General features: G+C 33.5%; 1 protein-coding gene across 2 annotated transcripts in view; it reads left to right on the forward strand.

Annotated features, from left to right (window-relative positions):
* The window catches only part of LOC118185419 (membrane metallo-endopeptidase-like 1), a 101,339-nt gene extending 77,733 nt beyond the window's left edge, over positions 1-23,606 (forward strand). For both annotated transcript variants that reach the window (XM_035355257.2, XM_035355267.2), the window contains 5 exons: positions 1,714-1,781; positions 6,882-7,006; positions 7,848-7,913; positions 17,177-17,275; positions 23,342-23,606. In XM_035355257.2, the coding sequence (XP_035211148.1) occupies positions 1,714-1,781; positions 6,882-7,006; positions 7,848-7,913; positions 17,177-17,275; positions 23,342-23,503 (520 nt within the window). In that variant the 3' untranslated portion in view covers positions 23,504-23,606. The remainder of the gene's footprint in view (positions 1-1,713; positions 1,782-6,881; positions 7,007-7,847; positions 7,914-17,176; positions 17,276-23,341) is intronic.
* The last annotated feature ends 539 nt before the right edge of the window (positions 23,607-24,145 follow it).

Here is a 24,145-nt window from a genome sequence, read left to right on the forward strand (position 1 = left end):
CAGTTATGGTCATCATCAATTAAAATATAGATCAGTTATGGTCATCATAAATCCAAATGTGGATTAGTTGCCTTGGTGACACAGATATATGAAGTATCATCAGTATGCGTCAAAATGATTATTTACCTTATGATTTTAAATTTCATTTATAAATTTTTCTCTTCTTTCAGAGTGGTGCCATGAATAGTTATTTTTTGACACCAAAATTGTCTTTAATGCAAATTATTGGTCCTCCTGAGGCCGAACGGTAAAGTCGCTGAACACTGGTAGCTTGTTCGGGGGGTCCAATACCAGCGAACGGTCTGTAGTTACACGGACCTTTCGCGGTTTTCCGCATGTATAATGTGGAGACGAGCTAGTTTGCCTAAAAGATCTTCCACGGAGCATTCCTCCCTCTTTGTGTGTGCCGTAATGAAACATAAAAGTGCAAATAATTATTTAATTTCTAATATACTCTAAGCATATTTTTTTATTCAAATTTTTCTTCCCTACTTCGAGATAAGATAGACGAAAGCTTTAGACTTGTATGACTGCCGTTAATAGAATGAACATAAAAAAGAAAAAATAGCAAGTTAATGAAAACTTACGTAAGTAATATAATAACTTATTTGAATTTTCGTTAATTTAATTTCAATAATGTAATATAAAATTAACAATTTTTAGGTATTTTTTCTAACAACCACGAAAATTATATGTACCTCGTGATCTCAAAAAACAGTGCCCATGATTTCATATTTTTTCTACATCTTTAATTTCCAATTTTTTTTAGACAAGAGATACCGTTAGAGGAGAAATGTATGATTGCCATTAATAGATTATAATAGATTATAGATTATAATAGATAGAATTAACATTGAAAATAATAATAATAATGATGATAAAATATAAAAATCTGAAAGCTTTCAGATTTTACATTAAGCCCAAAGGGGCGTTTTATGTTCTTCGCACTTAAATTACCTCGGAGAGCTCCTATGGATGCTTTCGGTTGTTAAAGCATAAAATTCAATTCAACAGCAATATCACAAAATAATTTTTAAATGAGCGTTTCTTTAGAATTTCCGATACACAGTCTTGCGCGCTATAAAAAAATTGTTTTGTTTTGTTTTCGTACAGTATGCCATTGCTCGCTTTGAAATCGTTGAGTTTGTTAATTAAAAATTTGTTAAAGTTTTACAAAATATCAAATCGATAATAAAACAAATTCCAAATTTTAAATTTGATCTTCCACATGCCCATATTCGTAGGAGGATTACGTCATTCAAAATTCGATGGCTCTATGTACCGTTGTTTTATCACAATGCGAGAAATATACATACATTTATGCAGATTTTTCATTATTTAATTTCTTCAAATATAATACAGGGCTCTAATATTTGGTGGCAACAATTTGAAAAGTGAGTCAATGCTTATAGTGAAGGAACGCAAATTGCAAAAACGATATTAACAGTCCTTCTGGGCAAATTGGCCCTTTGAAATAAAAAAAGGTAGAGGGAAAAAGAAAAGAAAAAAGATCCAGCAATTTAATGAAAACATGCGCACGTAATATAATAAACTAAAGTTTTATAAATTCAACTTCCAAAAATAAAATGTAAAATTAGCATTATTTGGGGTATTTTTCTGAAAACTATGAAAATGGTATGAGCCTCGTGATCTCATTAGCAATATTAATGAATCCTATTTTCTTCCACATCTCTAATTTTTAATCTGTTTTAGGTTTTTAACGTTATCGACATATGGATCTGCTATTGGACACCAGTTAACGCATGGATTCGACTTATTCGGTAAGGAATCTTCTCTACTATTCTGTGCTTTCATCACTGCACTGTCATCGTTTCATTGTTACAAGTTTTTCACTGCTGGGTACTAATTTTTACTTCTGTTTTTATGACAATGATAAATAGCTCTTTTATATTTAAATAATCATCATTAAAAAAGATAACTATTATTACGATCATCATCAAATTACGGTAACTGCGTAGAGTTTTCAAATTTATAAATACGTTAGTAATGTAATGAGCAGACCAACTATAGGTCGATCTGTTAAAATGATGAAATTGTTTTTATTCTCACATTACTGGATTAATATGCAGATTACTTTCTAGGTACTTGATAAAGTAAAAATAAGATGCTTTTTCATGCAAAAATAAAATTTTGTGCCACTAAATTAATACTTAGACAAGCAACTCATTGATATTAGGTAGTCGTATTTGAAAAAGAAGTTATATTTTTATTCTATCCGGTTATAAATGATTTCATATAATACAATGAGTAGATTATAAATAAAATACTGTGAAAGTTGTTGAAGTATTATTTATTGCTTAATTTGGTATACTAATTAGCAGACTGTGAGTAAAAAATACTGATCGTTGTTGAAAGAAAATGTTATTTATTTATTTTTCTATATCTGAAGAATCATGTTAATAGAATCAATCAATCAACACGATTCCACAATTTAAATGAACAAATTATGTAATCTGCAATTTAACTAGGTAATGGGCGCATTGACTGCTTTCGAACTTTAACGTTAAAAATTATTGCTATTACTTTTACACTAATTATTACTTAAAGCCGTTTAAAATAATCAGGATAACAATAGTCTATCAAATATTAGTCATTAACAACGAAGGTTATTAACAATGAATAGATCTGATATATATACCAATAAACTGACAGAAGCTTTCAATACTCTTTTTTCTTCTGTTACTAATCAGAAGATATGCGGCACATCGTCTCTGCTGAAATATGATTGACAAATCAGCTCAAAAAACCGGTTTAGATTTTATTTAACGCAGTATGAGCAACGTGCCTGCGTCGATGTTACACTATGTGAATGATATATCGGTATAATTCTTGCATCATAAATTATTTTTAAACTCATTTCTGCGTTTTTTCACCTATATTTAGCACTTTAAGAATTTTTTCTAGATGAAGAACTGCTGTGAAAATCTGCTGTTACCTTTGCAGTCAATTTAATGAGGCATTCTTCATCAGCACGTTCTCTCTTTACGGGACTTCCCTCAGGCATTTTTATCACCAGGCTCTTTGTGGAGTAAATTCAGGAGAGCAGAAAAGTACCGCTTTTCCAGTAAAAAGCCTGCATAAGAATTTCCATATCAACGTATCGGTGTAGATCTTATTCTGTGGCAACTATATGCCTGTGACGACTATAACTACATTGTTATTAAAATTTTTTTATCATGTCGATCATATACCGGTTATTAGCAATGTGTCCGGGTTTATACCGATGTCGCCTCTATGTACCTAATATCCTAACAACGTACAACTATTAATCTTATTCTTGTCATTTCGGTCGCTAAAATGATGTAGTCCATGGGAGAAACAAATCACGGAAAGATTTTGCTTGAGTTTGAGAAGGTACTGCAAATGGAATGCGTAATATTTAGGTTTCACCAATGAGGCTCAGCAAAAACTTCTTACTTGCGAAAATGAGTCACAATACATATACCTATAAACGACCTTGATAAATATGCTTGAATTATTTACTGTGTTCAGATTTATATTTATTTTGAATAACCAATTTTATTTAATTTTAAGCTTGCCTATAAGCCTTCATTTTCCTAATTGTCAATGCCAGAATATTAAAATTTGGTAGCTCGCGTGAACTATGCAAATTCTGCTTCTGAAGAAAGAGTTTAAATACCGAGGTCCAGAAGGAGAGTTAGGCTATGACCGTCACCTCATTAGCATGAGCTTCTACTCCCGGAGTTATCGCTGGTTTACATGGCCTAACAGCATTTACTTTGCTGCCACTAATTTCGACGCTGGTTTAAGAAACAAGAATATGAGCCATGTAGCTTAAGCTTCTACTACTTGTGAACATCTTCGAATTTTTAGTTTAGTTTTGTGATTTCAGTTACCTCCCAATGGAGACGCAGTGTATTAGCGTAGCGAGCTGACGCGTTGTAAATTTTAATTGTTTTAAACCGGTTATAAATGGCACTTTTAACCCTTCTCCTGTGTAGTCCCTACAAGAACTTGTCACTTAGAAAATAAGCAAGTAGACCCTACAAATGCAAATCAAATTTTGTACAGGTTTTGTCTGTAATTAAGTGATGTATTAAAACCTAGAAAGAGAGTTAGACGAATTTTCGCCCAGTCTGTGAAATCAACAACTGAGACAGAAGATTTAAACAAACCTTTTTTTTTTTTTAAACTTTAAAATGAAAACAATGCGCGACGTTTGCTTAAAATTCACGACTTGTGCCTTAGCTTGCTTTATATCAGTAACAGGTGCAAACGAAAACTTGTGTATCTGTCTAGGCATATTAGGATATAAGATATTTTCTCCCTTTTCCTCATCTCCCTCTCTCTCTCCCTCATCTCCGTGGTGTAACGATAGCACAATCGGCGTGTATTCGAGAGGTCCAGGTTCGCGTCCCGGCGAGGGCATTTCACATTTTTCACATCTCCTGCTTCAAATCAAAGCCTAATTACTCTACAAGGTATCGCTAACCTTCCTACTGCTAAGTTTCCGCTCTGGACGGAATGTCAAGGAAGAACCTCCCAGAGGGCGGTCCGAGGCTCTCCCACCTCTATTCCCCTACCATGAACCTTTCGAAATGATTCTAGCTCGTCATATATTTTGAATGCCTCCTTGCTATGCAGATATTATGGATATCAGAAACAGCTACATTTAGAAGCTAGCTCAGCACTGTAGTAGATCACACCCCAATTTTGCGGGAGAACACCACGGTCCGAGAGTCTCTCATGCCTCTTCCTCTACCGCCAACCTGTCGAGAGAACTTTCAGCTCCCCTATGTTTTCAACCCCCCTTGCCGCATAGACACTGTACGATTACAAACATCCATGTCTTCTTCGGGATTCCAACCCAAGTACCTTGATACGGCAGTGAGTCAGCGTTATTAACCACTACACAGGCATGGCGGCACAGACATCAGTAAAAGAAAGGTGAACGTAAAATTTAAATTAAAGCCATGCTGGAGGCTTAATGGAAGCAGCTTAACAAGCCTTCGCTCAAATTACTAAGAGCGCGATTGACTTCTGTTAGTAAAGTGGATTATGCTGGATGACTAAGAGCAGAGTTGGGCTAGAGAATCTTATTAAGGTCAGCATCGTTGCCAAGAGATCTCTCTCTAAATTTTCAAGAACTCTATCTTAAATGTTCGTCCTAAGTCTTTCATGAACACTATCTTAAATGTTACCTTAAATATTCGCACCCTGGTGAGAACTGATGAAAAGAAAAAGGTGACAGTATAGTTACAAATCATCACAAAAATGGGTTAGTTAACAAAGAATATATTTTGCAACTTGCTGGTCAACTGTTTACGGTAAAGGTAAATTGTGAAAAATTTTCGACTGAAAAGTGGTTAGATTTTATGTTAACATGAGGATAATTAGGAACCTTCCTTGCAGCCACCATGTGGAGTTCCATTAAAAGTCAAGCTCACGATGAGGAAACTATCAGTATTCTATGATCTTAACCACTTATAGTCTGTTAATTTAGAATAGGCATTTCAGGATTATTTTCTCCCGCTTGGCTTGCTTCAAAACCATGATAACAACAGCAGGTTTTGACAGCAAACTATTAGGACAGCAAACAACAGTAAACAATTAGGACAAATGATTGAGTCCTAATTGTGTTTTTCCAACTTCTTTCTATTTAGAATTTCTATTTAGAATGAAGGGTGAAAAGGGATAAAGGAAGGGGAAGTGATGACGAGACGCGTTATGATTGCAAATTAGGACCTGTTTTAAAATAACAGACAGTAGTCACTGATAGACTGTTGCCAAAGTATCGTAATAAAGATGTTGCAAGAAAGGATTTAAATTAAATATTAAATTTTATTTATAAAACTAATCTTAGAATCGAGTCTTATTTTTAATCTCACTTTTTGTCCGTATCATTTGTCAAATGTTATTACCAAATATTATCACAATGTATGATTTTTAAAGAAATAACATAGAGGATACGTATATATATATATATATATATATATATATATATAAATTCTATATGGCAACAGAAATAAAAGAATGTAGCCACCAAATGCTTCCGCCATGGGTTTTTTTTTTTTTTTTAATAACAGAGCGAATATCATAAAAATGTATAACAACATTTAAAACTTTATCAGGAATTCTAAAGATACATGAGCGCTATTTTATTGCCATTTGGAGAAGCGTAAGCTATTTAATTTTTCTTTTAAATTTAATTTACCTGTTACTGATTAACAAATTAGGTGATTTAAAAGCAATAAACACGCTTTCTTATCTTTTATTAATGGCCAGCTGGATCCTTGAAATGACTACAGCTGGATTTACTAAAAGCATTGCATATTTCTTTTCTATTTCATAGTAACTATTTTAGGCGGCTTGCTGCTCCAGCTACTAATTATTTCAAAAGTCAAACGGGCAACAAATGAACAAATGTGATTCCATGCAAAACTGATGTTCGAGAATAATAGCCCATCTGGGCTAAAGTTTGTATGGCGATACTCAACACTGTATCGAGAATTCTAAAATTATGCTTTTCTTAAAAATATTTTGATTTTGTCGTTGAATTTTATGTGTCACGGGTGCGAAGAAAATGATGTTTAGTAATAATGTTAAAAAGATAAAAAAGTTGTATCAGCAGGAATGGATCCAAAAGCAGACGGAAAATTGCGAGGTCAACGAGAATATAAGAAACCTTAACAAAACCTTCCGATGCGACGTTAAAATCGGTATCTTTCAGATTTTCATTTTTATTTATTTATTTTATTAAATTGTATTGACCTTTTTTATATGTATATGTGACTGCAGCCACATATACATATAAAAAAGGTCTTTTCTTTGTAATTTAAAAGTATTTTCTTTGGAATTGCATTTGAATCTGTTTTTAAATTTTGCTCCATTTTATGCAGCTCTTGATGGTCGAACTAAAACAAATTGGACCACATGGCAGCCGTATGTTTTGGACAATGCTAGGAGAAAAGCCCAGTGCTTTTTGGAGAATTTTCAATACGAAGGTCCTGCTCCTCTTGAGGAAGTGAGCATAATTCTTTTTCCAAGTTTTATTTTTCCTTTTTCCAAGTTCCAAGCATAATTCTTTTTCCAATTCTTTTTCCAAGTTTTATTCTTTTTCCAAGTTTTATTAGAGAAATAAAATATGCAGAATTTATTAGTGCATGTATGATAACAACTGTAACTAAAATAAAAGTTTAAATTCTGTCCGTACGATTGTCTTCTTACGATTGTAAAAGCCCTGAGTGACAGATTTCGGTAAATAATTCAAAAAGTATTGTCCTTGATCTTAATTTAGAGATACAATTTAAGTTAATTAAAAACTCGTGTCTATGTTACTGGCAATGTACGAAAAGCAGGCATTCTATAGAATATCTAGGCGATTTATAGAATGCCTCTCGTTTTGGGGGCAAGGTATAAAAAATCCGAATTATTTTAATATTATACGTACTTTTCCTAGACACTGTATGAAATACCTAGGCATTTATAAAGAATAACAAATGCCATTTAGGTAAAATAATAAAAGAGAGTCGTGAAAAAGATTTTAATGAAAAGATGTGCATTCGTAGTTTCGAAACACATACAAAAGAAAAAAAGTCTTTACTTTGTAAATGAGAAGTATTTTATTTGTAAATGAGCTCTCTTAAATACACAAAAGACGAGTTATCTCTTAAATACACAAAAGACGAGTAAAATATCAACCCTTGGAAAACATAAGAATTGTTATAGGAAATAAAGACAATAAACAAAAGTGTATTAGACACGATACATTTTAGAAAGCAATGTAATTCTTCAACACTTGCTTTATTATCCTTTGCTTAATATTGTGCATTTTTACGATAATGAAAATTTGTGTTATGTTTCAGGCAATCAGAACTACAACTCTTAACGAAGATTTATGTGACAGCCAAGGCATCTCATTAGCTTTCAAGGTAATAAATAGCCCGTTCCTTCTTTAATGTTGAATAAATGAGTAGAATAAAATGTTATATGTATAGTAGATACATATATAAATATATATATAGTAGAAAACATATATAGTATATATTTGATTACTACCATATAGTAGAATAAAATAAGAAGCTGCGTATAGTAGAACTCTGGTTAATCTAATTTATTGGGGCGGAAACACCTTTTTTAGGATAACAAATAGTAAGACTAATTTTTATAGAGAAAAAATCTGATGTGTACACCCCATGACTTCCTTGTACGGAATATTAAATCTACGCACTTTTTCTTGCATTTCATATAAACTTATTGGATTGAATTAAATCTACTTCGCCGACAGCGCATAAACCACAATAGAATAAATGCATTCTTTAAAATTCACTCTATTTTGTTTACCATAGCGACACTCTGACGCTAGGTTTACTTAACAGTATTATATTTCGTTCATATTATAACTGAGAATGCCCAAAATTTGTATCATTTAAAGAATTATCTAATCGTTGCCACATGTTCTATTCAAATACTATAATAAAGCTAGAACGATGCATAAAAGAAATTAAGCAAACAAAACAAAAAAGAAACAGTTTTTCACAGACCATTGATTATTTCTCATTCAATTAATTCAGTTCTCACTTGGCGACAAGGCAAAAATACATAAAAACTCAAAATATCTGTATTCAAAATTACTAATTATTAAAAAATACATTACTAATTATTAAAAATTAAATTATTAAAAATTAAGTAAATCTTAAACACCTATTTCCTCGAAAAAATTCCGGAAAGGATTAAGCATGATTTAAATCGCAGTAATAAATGAAGGCGTTTATCTTTGTTGTTGCGAAGCTACGTTTCTCTAGATTGGCAACAAATTCACTACTCTGCTGTTTCAAATGTAAACAAGCAATGGCCGCCATCAAAAAAATTAGTAGGCTTAGCGGCACTTAAACAACTTTTAAATTATTGATAATTCTAAAAATATTGCATACAGATTTACTAAAGGCATAAAAACCTTAACCGGAAGATAAAAATAACATAATTCAATCATTTTTAAAGCAAAAAATGTACAATTTACAAACATATAAGAGTAAAGAAACTGAGATCACTGAGCCGGGTAACAGAGTGGATATACTAATAAATATATTTATATACGTTTGGCGCGGCCGATTGAAACCAAAATACGAGGCGCACATCTACATGTTATAGTAGTCCTATATACAAAATTTCAGCGTTCTGAGGCTACTCGTTTTTGAGTTATGCGAGATACGTACGTACGTACATACGTTCGTACAGACGCCACGAAAAATTCTCTTGAGAATTCATTTTAAAAGCAGTTTTTTAGTTTTTTTGGAGGAAAAGAGTTTTATTCTGTCCTTACGTACAGATATCACGCAAAAACATCGTTAAATTGCATTCGAAAGCGGTCAAAGTGGATATTTTCGTTGAAATATGCTGCCTGAAGCTTTTCGCGATTACAATACTTCCTTTTTACTTCGTACAAGGAAGTAAAAACGAAATGATTAATTTTTTAATGCATAGTTTTTGAAATTGAAGTAATTTCGAATGTATTTTTGGTGAACTTTAAAATTTTTTTATGCGTTTAATTTTCGGAACATTCATTTAAAGGAGATAAAATTCAATTCTAAGCGCAAAGTTGTTATTAAATTTTAATTATTTTATGATAATAATTTTTAAATTCTTAATTGATACTTCATAAATGAAATTGGAAAACTGCATGCTGAAATTTGAAAGTTCTATGTTTTAAGTGTATAAATATTCGGGATAAGGGGAAAGTGCAAGTTTATAAATAACATGAATTAAAAAAACGCAATCTCTCTTTGTCTTACATATTGAAGTAGCTTATGTATTGTATATATCTTCATTACGTATATACGTACATATATACATAATGAAACTTAATAAGAGGCAAAAATTAAAAACAAATTTTTTATACGCGTCCTGCGCTATAGTTGCAGGCTTACACAAGTCTTTACCCAGCCTTTATTTTTACAGCCGTTGTTCATAGACATACACGTGCAATTACAAATATATTATAAACGACGAAAATATTCATGCTTCGGTATTTTTAAATTTAAAGAAATCAGTTTTGTAAACTTTACAAAATCTAACTTTTTTTACGTTCTTTCGATTTTTATACTTACGTATAGGAAAATTTTATACTAATTATAAAAATTAAAACAGAGAATGTTTGACTCCCGTATGTTATATGTCAAGCGGATTATTTAACCTTTATATAATAATTAGATCTTTCAACAAAGCATCTCTGAACAACTGGTGGCTGGCAAATTTGCTAAAATAATATATAATATATCATTAAGAAACTCCTCAACACTCTCAAGTGATCACAAGTCTTTAAATCATTCCAAAAATAATAAGTTGTTAGTACATAGTTTTGCGGTGTGTTTGATGAGTAAGTAGCAAATAGATCTTCAAATTTCTAAAAATCTTACAGTTCGAACAAGGGGTGTGACTCGAAGTAGACCACAAAATATTAACAAAGATAATACATAAAAGATTTATAAATAAACACATTAATTAGTTTTCTAGGTTATATAACAATAAACAAGCGTTTGTGATAACTGGCCAGTCCGTAACACTTTTCTCTTTAAATGCATAAACAGCATACATTTCAATTTGCTAATTAAAATACTTTCACATTCTGAATAATAAACAATTTTCCTTTTGAATGTACTCGTCTAAACTTATTTAGTTATCACTAAAGACTCGAGATAATTTAGTGACAGAAATTTGCCTATTTTAGTATTTTTCTAAAATCCCACCAAATTTATAATAGTTAAAACCCTTGTAGAGATTGTGCCTGCAACTAAGGGGAACTTGTGGCAAATCCTTGAATAGACGTGTAAGCGGACTTATCACTATGTCTAAGATGAATCAGAACTTAAAAAGGATATAAAAGACCCTTTATTCAGAACTAAAAACAATTTAACTTGTGTTTACAAACCAACTAGCATTTATGGCACATTTCAAAGCTTAATGAATTCAAAATAAATAAAACTAAATTCAGTCGCAGGTTAGCCAAAGGCTACACAGAAATGAATAACGCGCAAGTTGGCTCAAACCTATATCGGCGAGACAAGCATTATTCCCAAGAATAACGCATCACCGAAGACAGTCTGCTATCGAAGAATTGCAACTAATAACGTGGCCTTCTGGTTAGGCGGAACATTTTGATTAAATACACTCTCCGATTAAACGAACTAAAATCTTCCTTTAAACACTATCTGTTTCTACCTCATATGAGTAGGAGCGAATTAAAAATTAGCATTCTGGAAGGAAAACAGAAAAGGAAAATTGCAATAAAAATATTTAACATAAAATAACCGGTTAGATAAAAATGTGAAAAATACATGAATCATTGGAGTCTGGGAGTTGGTTGATAATTTCTTTTCGACAAATCGCAGATGCGGCCAAATATTTCATCGCCATAACAACTAAGTCCGATGATTGCCGCACTAAGTTAGCTTCATTTATTCTTCATCATTCGCTTTCAGTAATTTGTTGAATCGCAATCATCCCAGAATCTGCCTCACCTACTTCATCATTCTAGAATTTTTAGTTTATGACGAATGTCCGGAACTTTATAACTTCAGTTTCTAAACTGTTGATGTAGGAAGAACCTTTAACTTGGAAACGGGACGTCGAATTCGAGATCGTCCCGCAAGCGGACCACTGTTTAGATGCTCCAGTAGAGCCGCGGAGGACACTGCAGGCAACATCTTAAATATATCTCAGACAACGGGAGATGAAACATAAGCACTTATTTATTTTCTGAAGACCTGCCAATTTTCCGAGTGAAAAAGTCAGGGAAAAGTCTGGATTTCGTGGTAATTTAATTTTTCAGTTAAGATATGTAAGCCCAAAATGATTATTTTTCAATTATATAAAAATAAAATGATAAGTTCAAAAGGAGCAACTATTAAGCCTCTGCCATAAAAATTTTTAAAAAGTACATGCGACAATATTATGTGGGTGACAAAAATTTACTTTATTTGAAAACTTTTGATGTTTGGAGCATAAAATAAAAGTAGAGAATATTCTATCAAGGACATCGAAAGAAGTATACGAATTTTCACGCTTATACCACTTAGTTATAAGGAAATTGAGGTTTAAAGTGTGTCATATTTTTGCTATATTTTGAAATTTTAAAGGTACCTTAAGGTAATTTTCATTCTTTAAGCATAACATTTTTGTAAAATCTGTATTTTTGTGCTCCAGTAGCTTAATTGTATAAAACATTCATAATCAAAATCGCTGCTGCAAGTTTTCGATTGGTGTAGGATACTAAACAAAAAACAATCCTCTGGAGACTGAAACCTGGAAGCACTGGAGCCTGGAGCAAAAATATTTCCCAATAACGCCTCAAACTTCACCAGTGAATTGATTGCAATCAAGGAAGCCCTTAATTTCTACGTCTTAAACAATTTGATGCTTCAACGGACGGACTGGTAGTATTATTCTCAGACTCAAAATCAGCACTCGAAGCTATGTGCCATGGAAAAACAAGTCTATCTCAAGAAATAAATTTTCTTCTTAATCAAATTAAAAAAAAAAAAAAAAAAAAAAACATTCTTGAGAGGATCCGTGCGCACGTGAACATCGGGGGAAATGGGTGTGCCGATACCCTGGTAAAAGAAGGCCGAGTCTTGGAGCAAAAATAATTCCCAATAACGCCTCAAACTTCACCAGTGAATTGATTGCAATCAAGGAAGTCCTTAATTTTTATGTCATAAACAATTTGATGCTTGAACGGATGGACTGGTGGTATTCTCAGACTCAAAATCAGCACTCGAAGCTATGTGCCATGGAAAAACAAGTCTAACTCAAGAAATAAATTGTCTTCTTAATCAAATTAAAAAAAAAAAAAAAAAAAAAAAACATTCTTGAGTGGATCCGTGCGCACGTGAACATCGGGGGGAAATGAGTGTGCCGATACCCCTGGTAAAAGAAGGCCGAGTCTTGGACTACCCGCCCCCCTCCATTGTTGCCTTTGAAGATGCAAAGGCAGTTGCAAAACGCAAACGTTTTGCTAGACATTTTAAAAATACACTAATTCCGGACCTTGACTGCCCCAGATGCCTCTCGTCTGCAGTCGCAAGACTTGGTTCAGGCCATTTTAAAGCTGTGAAGATATATCCAGAGGATAACACAAGATCTTACCCCATATGCATAAATTGACCATAAACCCAATTAACGCCAGAGCATATCTTCAATTGCCAGGCTATCATTGCTACTCTTTACTAACTTGGCTCACCACCACATAATATGCTTTATAGTCCTCAGGCTCCAGACCTGGTAAAGTTTGTCATGCAGACTTTTGGCTCCATTTTATTCCATCAAATTTAATTTTCATGTTATATTTGCATTCAGGCGTCGTTTAGAAAATAAATTTGAATAATCTGAGGTTAATTTCGCCCCTCTCCTTAAATACCATTCAGTAATACATTTTAATGATTTTTTTAGTGTCTTCAAGTTATAATTTTGTTACATTTGGTATACCGAAAGACTTTTAGCAAAGTAATTTAAAAGTTTTCAAAGTCTAAAAGTGCATTATAATATTCTCATGAAGTTTATTACTTTAGAATCATAGTTTGGATCATAGTTGAATCATAGTTCAATCATCATTCGTACAACAAATTTCTTAAAAAACAAATATTTTTCATTTTTAATTAATGCAAATAGTATTATTAGTTGGCTGCGTACCAAAACTGAAGCTTGCCAATATTTTCTGGTTGTAGGAAAAAAAAAGTCACCCTGAAAAAAAAAAAAAAAAAAAAAAAAAGGGGGGGGGGAACGGAAAGAAGTGCCACGGAAAAAAAAAGGAAACGAAAAATAAGTCACAATTATTTTGCATTGTAAAAACTTAGCCATGTTTAGAAATATCTCCAAGCTGGGAGAGAAAAGTTTTATTACGACAACGTGACTTTTAAGACTTGCGGATACTTCCTGACGATGACTGCAAGAAAAGTCATCTAGCTGTTCAGATTATCAATAATGGCTCCCCTTGCACCTCATGCTGTATTAGTATAACATTAAGCTGTGGCTAACTGAAATGCTGATTGTCGCGTAATTGAATAAGAGTTCATCTAAGCGTTAATATGAAAGTAGGATTAAAATAAGCCGTTGTTGATGCCCTTTAAAGTCCGGTTTGTGATTAGAATATTACCTATTTTTCCATTAAAGTATAGCATAATTCTTTTTTCATTTGATTTTAAACGTATTTGCACAGAAAATAGTTGTTTGAATAATAAATAAATAAAAGCAGCTAATAAAAATTTATGAGGTTTATTTGAAAATTATGTAAAATTTTTAAAATCTAATTAAAATGGATCCTATAACCACGTAATTTGGATTTAAACATTTTGTAAGGATTATGTTAATTTTATTAACAGTTAAATTTTAAGTTAAGGTTCCTTTCCTGTCAAATTCAACTTACTTACAAATTCAACAACTTACTTTGTCAAATTCAACTTACTCCTTCAACTTACTACTTCTGGTCAGAACGTAGTTTTAAAATCACGTCTGAATACATAATGAGGAAGAGCGGTATTTAACCGCGAAGTTCTCTGGTCTTAGCAAGAGAGAATCAGAGTTTCTGATTTACGCGCGTCTGCCTTTTGGCAACTCTCTCTCTCAAAGCTGTTATTACGCTCGGCCGTATTCAGGTCCTTGATAAGCTTCGTAGTCAAATAAAGTTAAGAGGACAACTCGATTTGAACTTGATAGCTTCGGCTATATTTCTTTAGTTAATCTTAGTTTTAGTTTAATTCTTAGTCTCTTAAGTTCAAGCCCGAGTGTCGGCTTTGATTGTACATTCCAAGACGGAGTTTTATTAAATCTTATTGGGATAATAAAGGGTTAGTTACACTTCCATCTTGTTGTTTCTTATCACACGAACTTAAGCGATTATTCGCTAATTAGTTCTTAAGATTCGTCACTTTCTACAGTAACTGAGAATTACACTAGTGGGAATCTTACAGTTTAATATGCAATAAACCCACTTCCAAAAGTGACCAGTATTTCAAATAGTAGAAACTTGTACTGAGTATTACCTCAAAGATTACCAGCTTCACAGAAGACCAAAATAAATTAGAAACGTGCATGATCGTCTCAGAATGTATTTAATATATCTTATCTTACAAGACTTTGTAATGCATTTTACGAGCATTAATTTTAAAAATACAATATATAACGAACCATCTTATCGTAACCATCTCCCTAAGATGATCATTTCCAAAAGTGATCAGCATTTCCAAAAGGATAAACAAACGTTTGTACTGAACATCATCTCTCTAAGACGATTACATCCACAGAAGACCAACATCAACTAAGATTTGGTGTTTTTTTTTTTTTTTTCATAGCAGTTACATTCATTAGAATAAGATATAAAGCTGAAGGAAACTTATAAGCGACTTATGTAGCTAAACAATGGTAGTTCGACCTGAGTTCAATTCCTAGCGAAGGGGCCGGCTGAAAGGGCGTTTTCCTGGTTTTCCCTATGTATAGCATGGGCACCAACCAATTTGCCTTATAATGTCCTCCTCGAAGGTATGCCTCCTCTTAGGCAGCTAGCCCTCATGTGCTTTGTCATAATCAAGTAAACCAAACTAAGGAAACTTATAAATTTGCTCCCTGGACTATTAGTTTTCAATCAGAGATGGATAAAATAATTCAGTTCCACGGCAAGACAGCATGTGTTGGAAAACGGAAAACATCTAACCGATTAATGTATGACCATGCAATTCTATGTTATAAAGCTTTTGTTTTGATGAGTTTAGCCTTCCTTAGAGTTTATTCCATTAACTTTGAACACCTTGAAAGTTAGGAATTTTATTTAAGATTTAAAATTAAAGCATGATGCGTTGTGTAACATATTCATAAATATTTTTTAATAAAAACTTTTTAAAAGAACTCGAAACCGCTGAAAAGAAAATATGTATTTCATTCATTATGTACAATTAGTTTAGCGTAAAAAAAAGTGTTTAGCAGCGTCTTTATTCTTTCCGAAATATTTTTAAAGCTTAACGAACAACAGGGAAATATCATAAATAATTCAACAGGGAAAATAAATCAATGTATAAAAAAACAACAAAATAAAAAAAACTAAAAGCATTCAGATTTTATATTACATCCAAAGGGTATTTTTTTAACGTTTTGTGTGTTACCGTTATTTTCTAAATACCATGTTCTTTGCACTTAAACCATAAATTTAAATTCAACAGTATTTGCTGGCAACAATTTGAAATTTGAAATGCCATTTTATAGTGGATGACGCAAAATGTCAAAACGAAATTAATATCCCTTCTAGGCAAATTTTCCTTTGAGCTAAAAAAAAAAAAACCACTGATAAAAATTAAGTAAGCTATTAGATCCATGTTAAAATCATGAATCTATAGTTTTGCGTTTTACACTATGATAAGAGGGTTCATGTGTAAGGATCTCAAGTTTTACTAACGTTTATTTTATTTTAAAATTTTACTATCACTTCTTATTTTCCACTTCCGGCCAGAATTAAACGTGTTAACTTGTTTATGCAAATTATACTTGCTAACGCCCAAGTATTTAAGTTGTGGCTTTTTGTCAAGAGTTAGAGAGAAGGGGCCTTGCTACTGTGTTCCGCACGAGTTTTCAATCAGCTGCTGTCTGTCTTTAAGGCCAGAGGTTTAGTCCTCTTGATATTTTAAAACGTATTGTAGTTTCGGCAGTTTGCGTACTACATACATAATGACTTAAAAGGCCAGTATTAGTGTTAGGCATTTGTAAACTAATTCAAAGCTAGCTCTTAAAATTTTAGTAGTTTTATATTTTTACGTTCAGACCACAAGTGGTTGGTCTCTGTATCCCGAAGTGCGGGAACTCCTGTAATCTTATAGAGAATAAAGGGTAAAGTCAACTCTTCCTACTGGTGTTGTCCATTCCACACATATTTGAACGTAGCTTGAGTAAGCTCCCTGTTCCTATTCAGGACACATCATATTTCCAAAGCAAATCAAAAGACATACAAGTCCTGATACATGTTTTAATGAAGAGAATGTTTGAGAATTCTGAAGTTTTAAGTCGATTTTTCTTAAAACTTGGTACATGCAAACTTTAGAAACCTTTTTCCACAAATGATGCTTTTGTAGATTATAAAGTTTATCATAATTATAGCGATAATGTATACTCTTCTTTATTACGAATTGTATTTTCTTAATTTTTTTTCACTTCATAGGCATATCTCAAATATTTGTCTGACCATGGAGATGACGATCGCTTACCGGGACTTCCGCTGCTAACTAACGAAGAACTGTTTTTCGTCAGTTACGCTCAGGTATGTTAGTCATTATAGCAAAAGTGTGATTATTCGGTACATCCGGGACTTTAGCGATATCGGATTTATCGAACCAAAATTGTACAATGACCCAAATGAATCATTTTTCTGCGTTTGGTTTGGTCATTGAAGAATGAAAAAATAAATGTATACAAAAATATTTCAAACATATTTAATTGAACCAAACTCATTATTAAAAAGTCTATTCATAGTTTAATCATATTTATTAGTTTTTGCTTTGAAATCAACATTATCGCCAGTGCATGACGGCTTTCCGTATAAAGTTCGGATGTACATCTCTTCATAGATTCAAAAAGGAAACTTTTCTGTGATATATTAATTTGCGTTATTTCTCCAGTTTATACACTAATGATTGTGAAACTTGCAACACCATGAAAGAATAATGTATTATAGACTTATAATAATGTATTACGGAACCAAACTTACAGCAAATGTAAACTGAGGTTTGATATGCAAATGATTAGAATTACAAAGCGATTGTGCGTGCGTGGAATGAGATGTTCCATGAATGAGATGTTCCCTTGTTCCATGTATATAAAAGACTGTAAAGTTGCATTGAAATCCATTCATCGTCCTCTTTCTGCGGTGAACGTTTAATTAGTGATCAATATGCCTCGTCAACAGCGGAGAGTGCCATGCCTGCAAATAACAGAGTTCGAAAGAGGCCGCATCTTCGGTATGCTAAAGTTTGGATTTCCGTATCGAGCAATCGCAGCCCGCACGCAGCATAATGCGGGAACAGTGATGCGTGTTTGGAAGAAAGGGACAGAAGAGAACCAAACAAGGCGAAATCCTGGAAGTTGGGCACGCAATAGCGCAATGACATGGGACGACAGACACCTCATCCGCATAGCTTTGACAGATCGTACAACGTCCTGTCGTGTGTTAGCACAACGTTGGAGTACGGCTACAGGTGTTGTGTTGTCTAGCTGCACGGTTCATCGCCGTCTGATGCAGCATGAACTGGGTGCAAGGATTCCTCTACGCAGGATTCCCTTGTCGCTGAATCACAGAAGCTTCTGACTTCAATGAGCACGGCAACATAGTGCGTGGCGTGCCCTGTGGAAATAAGTTGTTCCCTCCGATTATCTCGCTTCAATCTGGAGTACAATGATGGAAGATTACTCGTCAGACGAGAGGAATATTTTCTCCCAAAGTATGAGGTGTGCTGATGCTACACGTTTGCGTGGTATCCAGCGTCGTACCGCACAAACGTGTGGCATCATCCTGTAGGGAGCTATTGGGTATAACTGTCGATTCATCTAGTGCATACTGCGGGCAACCTCAACAGTGATCACTACACACTAAGACTGAACATTCGCGTCAAGTGGAAGCCATATAGAATGCCACTTCCTAGGATTACATTCGGAACCTATAGGATTCAATGTCACGACGTTTACAGGCTCTCATCGCTCAGTGTGGCGGCCACACAAAGTACTGATTTCCGACGTTCGGATTTTTTTCTTGTAAATCTGATTGTTTATTTGTACCACTATCCGTAACATATGAAATAAATTTCATTCATTTGCGATAATTACTTCATGGTGCTGCATTTTCACAAACGTTAGTGTATTTCTAATTTTTTCGGCGAATTTTACAAATGTATTTATTGTTCTTAAAACCAAGTGATCTTCGTTGAATCGTCTTTTTCGACATTCTGCATTTCGTTAGGTACCCGCAGATACAACACTCTGTGAATTATGACGTCATGACGTAATTCTTCCGCAGCTAGTTAATTTTTCAGTTGGCGAGAATTTACGATCCAAGGAAATAGAGTAGCGTCTCTTATAACAGAAATATCAGTGATACAGAAGGTACAGGAACTATTATATAGGAATATCAGTGATACAGAAGTACAGGAATATATGTTATTGCCCCCAAACGCGGGAAACATCAATACGGTAATTCAGCTCCAAACACACGTTGTGAAGTGTATCCCGTATTATGAAGTTGACAGCAGGACTGACACGTTCTTGAAGATCATTCAGAGTTACGTCACACTACAGGAAGTATATACACATGGTACTTCACAAAACCCCTCAGAAAAACGTCATCCACAGAAAAATGTTGCAAACAATTACGTCAGGCGATCTTTGGGACACTTGATCATCGAGTCTCCCCATCGGTTTTCTGATGGATCGGAACCTCCCATCAGTTTGTGAGGTTCCAATCCATCAGTTTGTGAGGTTTTCCGTCTAGAAACCGGCGTAGAGTATGATGCCTGTGTGGTGGTGCTCCATATTGTAGCAGAATGCATTCATCTTTCTCTGCAATCACATAGCAATGTTAAAAAACTTCCACCTATAACTGTTTGTTCCTGAAAGAAGAACGGACCGTACCTCCGTCCGGCGCTCTGATACAGCGCAAACCACGTTCATTGTGGGAGAGTCATGTTCCATATCTAGAGGGACATGCGGACGCTCGGTTCCCCAGATCCTGACCTTGTGTCTATTTAAATTTCCGTTTAAATAGGTCACATAATCGTTGAAATTTATCTTCGTCAGAAGGATTTCAGCGTCTTTCATTAAAGTTTTGATAGTATCGCAAAGCTCATATCACTTACCTTGTCTTACGGGTAAAACATCTGAACCAACTGCAGACGATACGGGTAAACCGAAAACGCTTGCCTAAGATCTTGCTTACTGTTGTTTGTGGCACCTGCAACTCTCTGCTAGCTTTACCTGTTGACTTCTTCGGGCTGCATACATACATTCTCTCATGTACTCCACAGCTTTCTCCTTGATGGAAGGTTGCCAGAACGTCCTTTTCTTTTATCACAAATACACGCTCTCTGATTAAATGTTTTATGCCACTTCAAAGCGGGTTTGTGTATAGGCAAATAAATATCAGATTCGTTTGAACTCAGGCTGAACTCTCTAAACATTGCTAGTTTTTTCGAACTGTAACATTCGCAAGCTTCGTTGCTGTGGAGAAAACGCTATATTCGATATCTCTGACCTCTAGCAGTCGGACTCAAGCCGAGCGATTGTTTAAATAAAAGAAATGAAAAACGCTTGAGTCAAGTGAGTCGTAGATATCACATTTAACAACATATTCAAATAACTGTGAATTTTATAATATCTTGAAATCAGGGACTGATTTTGTCCTCACCTTACAGGTTGATTCAAAATTGTTTTTACATATTAAGAGTGCTGATAGTACTTGTCCAGATGAGCAATAATTACCATAGAACATAGGGTCGCATTCCACTCTGAGAGGCAAAAAAGAGGAATATTAGCATTCCAAACCTGAACTTAAACAAGTGTTGGATAGCGAATGAACGAGACCAAAAGTTGTACAATCAGTTTAGTGAAAAACTCGCAGAGAGTGCACAAAACAGATAAAACCGAAAACTTGACGTTCGAGTGTTAATTCGAGCTCAGACGTTGATTGTAAACATTCAAATGTACATATTTGGTTGACAAGGTCTCAACCTCGCAAACGGCTGCAACAAGTTAATTATCTAAATCAAGGGTTGAATACTATCAACTAACTCCAACTGCCGCTGTATGCCGAGATTATCATGAAAAGTTCATGCTGTGTTTCCAGCTGTCAGAACCACAGAAGGGCGCTTCAAGCACAGCAAGTCCAGGAGGACAGGATAGAAGATGGCGAAGGGGGCAAACTGCTACCTTGGTACTTGATAGCTAGGTAGCAGCTTTTCCCCCTAATAGATAATTTACCCCTAATAATTTAGATAAAAAACTTGTTACAGTCGTATGCGAGGTTGAGACCTTGCCAACCAAAGATGTGCATTTGAGTATTTGCCATAAAAGTCTGAGCTCGAATTAACACTCGAAAGCCAAGTTCTCGGTTTTATCCGTTTTCCGCACTCTCTGTGAGTTTTCCACTAAACTGATTCTGCAACTTTTGGTCTCGTTCATTTGCTCTCCCAACACTGTTGTAAGTTCAGGTTGAGATTCTAATATTCCTCTTTTCTGCCTCTCAGAGTGGAATGCGACCCTATGCTGTATGGTAATTATTGCTCATCTGGATGAGTACTGTCACCCCTCTTAACTTGTAAAAACAACTTAGAATCACCCTATATATATTTACATTATGTGTGTATATGAGGGAACGTTTTGTTTGATCTATTAGATAATAGATTTTAATAATAAAGTGATTTTTTTTATTTTGCGAAGAATATATAAAAGTATAAATTCTTTATTTTCAAAACCATTCTACCTCCACGGCTGCAAAATCCAAAGTTTCCAAAATATTATTTTTCTTATTTTGCGAAAATTTATGATTGGAAATATACGTTTACATTCAATATTGAAAGAAGCTGTAGTCGTCTTTTTCTGTTTTTTTTTTTTTTTTTTTTTTTTTTTTTTTTTTTTTTTTTTGTCTATACATATGGATATGTATTCAAGCAAATCTTTGCTTGAATTTAATAATATAATAAACATAAAAATCATTTAATACGTAATTTAATAATATAATAAACATTTAATACTAATACGTAATTTAATAATATAATAAACATAAAAATCAACTACACTGAAAAGTAGAGAAAGAGAGAGAAAATTAGTTAAATTTAAATTTAATAAATTTAATGTCAGGATTTTCAGCTTCTCTCTTGAATGCGAATAAGTAGATATAATTTATACTTATTCACTTAGACCATCCTCCACTATTGAAACAAAGCAAAGAACTAAAGCAAAGGATATAATAGAAAATCATGCTCAAAGAAACAGAATGCTAACAGTTAATACACTGAACAGAAGTGGCACAGGAATAGACAAGCTTCGTACAAATATTAAGATGCTGCTGCCTCACTTATCCATATGTGAAGACTCTTTTATAGGATATTTATGCTACCATGAAAGACCGAAGTTAGAGAATGTCAGTATTCTCCGTTGAATATCGACACATACTAAATACCTCATTGAAGGACCGAATATTTAATTATATTCTTTTACATTTGGACCATCGCTTATCTGTATCGACAAAAGCACAGATAAGTTCTGTTGGAAGTCGAAATGACAAGGTCAAAGAGAAGTGACAGAAATACCAAATCCTTTGTTCTGCCGTGATTGAGGTCACGTGAAATAAAGACTCAGCCACAGAAAAGTGACAAAATGCCAAATCATTTATTCTATTTTTAGCAATTTTGTAGCTTAAGTTTTTGTAGCAATTAGAAACCACTAAATGTTTCCTTTTTCTTAAAGATCAGGACATAGTCACAGGAGATTATTTGAAGAATATGAGGATGGCAGAGCATATCAATTCAATCGGGCGAATAATTTAGTCACATACTGAGCTATCTGTGCTAGAGTATTGTACTGAGAAATGATGGGAGGACTCTGACTCTTAAGATATGGCCCATGCATCATCCAGCCTAATAATATGTCACTAAGAAAGCCTTAACTTTGCGCTCTTAACTCTCTAGATGGATTTTTTGATAGACATTATAACCACTTTTGCACATCAGTAAACTGCCATTCCTTCGAGAATATCGTGACTATAAAACGTTTAGTCCATTTAATTATTAAATATAAGATAGTTAAGATACTAAACTAATATGTGGAATAATGTGCGAAAAACACTTCTTTCCTTACATAGCATATACACAATGGTGTTGCAGTTAATTTAATTTTCAGTATATGCCTATTGTTAAAATGGAAGCCTGGGAGAAGGGATGACAAATAAGAAACTTCCAGAGGAACACCAAAAATGACAATAACCAACTTGCGTAACGGAATATTAATATGGTTAATACAGAATACATTTAAATAAACAAATAATTAAATAATCAAAAGGGGAAAAGAAGAACTTTAGCCAAGCGAGCTATCGTTGTACTTGAAACTGACATATATGATAGCAGTTGGTACTAAAAACCCTAATAATGTATTTAAGAAATTTTCACTAACTCTGACGTATCTTCTTAAAAAGATTCATGCCACGAAGCCATCTTAGTTAATGGTTTGTCTTCCATTATTTAATTACTTATCATGGATTTTACAAATAATTAAAGATAATGAAATAATTATTTAAATCTTTTGTCTTACTGCATAATCATTTGTTTGAAATTTCTTCTTTCAGCAATTCTGTGAGATCATTGGCGGTCAAGAGCCATCGCATCACAGCGCAGGACGCAGAAGAGTGAATTTAGTGTTAAAAAACTTTCCCTATTTCTCCGAAGCATTTGGATGCTCTTACGACAAACCTATGAACTTTTCTAAATGCGAAAATCTATGGATTTAAAAGTGATATTTTGTACTTCGTTCTGTAAATATACATTGAGTGTTTCATGATTTGTATTGGAATAAATTCAGCTTATTATTCGAAAAATAAAATTCTGAGCACAGTTACGTGTATTACAAAGTTTGAATTCGAAATATTTGAATGCTCTCTAACAGCATAAATAATTAGACCAGATGTGAGATACAGTAGGAAATTTGCATTTGAGAAGCCTTAGATATAAACAAGCTCTTTTTCAAGGTGTTAATTTGAGAAGCTGTAAAATATCACTGTGATAATATTGATAAAAATAATAATTGTTATTAAATTAATGAATGTCTCCATATCTTATGGAAAATACATATTATACATCATAAATTAGTGTCACAGAACAATTAACAATATTAATGTGATATATGTTTGATGAGCTCTTTCCTTTTGTATAACAAATGCATTCTATAATGCATTATCGAATGCATTTGCATCACTTTTACATGCATGTATAAATCTGCTTTCTTGAAAGAAATATTTGAATACATTTTTTGTTAAACGCTTACATGATTGCGGTCTGTAACTTTCACAAGCATTGCAAATGATTTAAATTCTACAAATTCTACAGGTATTCAAACTAGTAAGTATATTGTGCTTGTAGAATGTAGAATATAC

Source organism: Stegodyphus dumicola, chromosome 1 (assembly GCF_044657685.1).
Source record: "Stegodyphus dumicola isolate Sdum_Otavi_A_Nest chromosome 1, ASM4465768v1".
Classification (NCBI taxonomy): Eukaryota; Metazoa; Arthropoda; class Arachnida; order Araneae; family Eresidae; genus Stegodyphus; species Stegodyphus dumicola.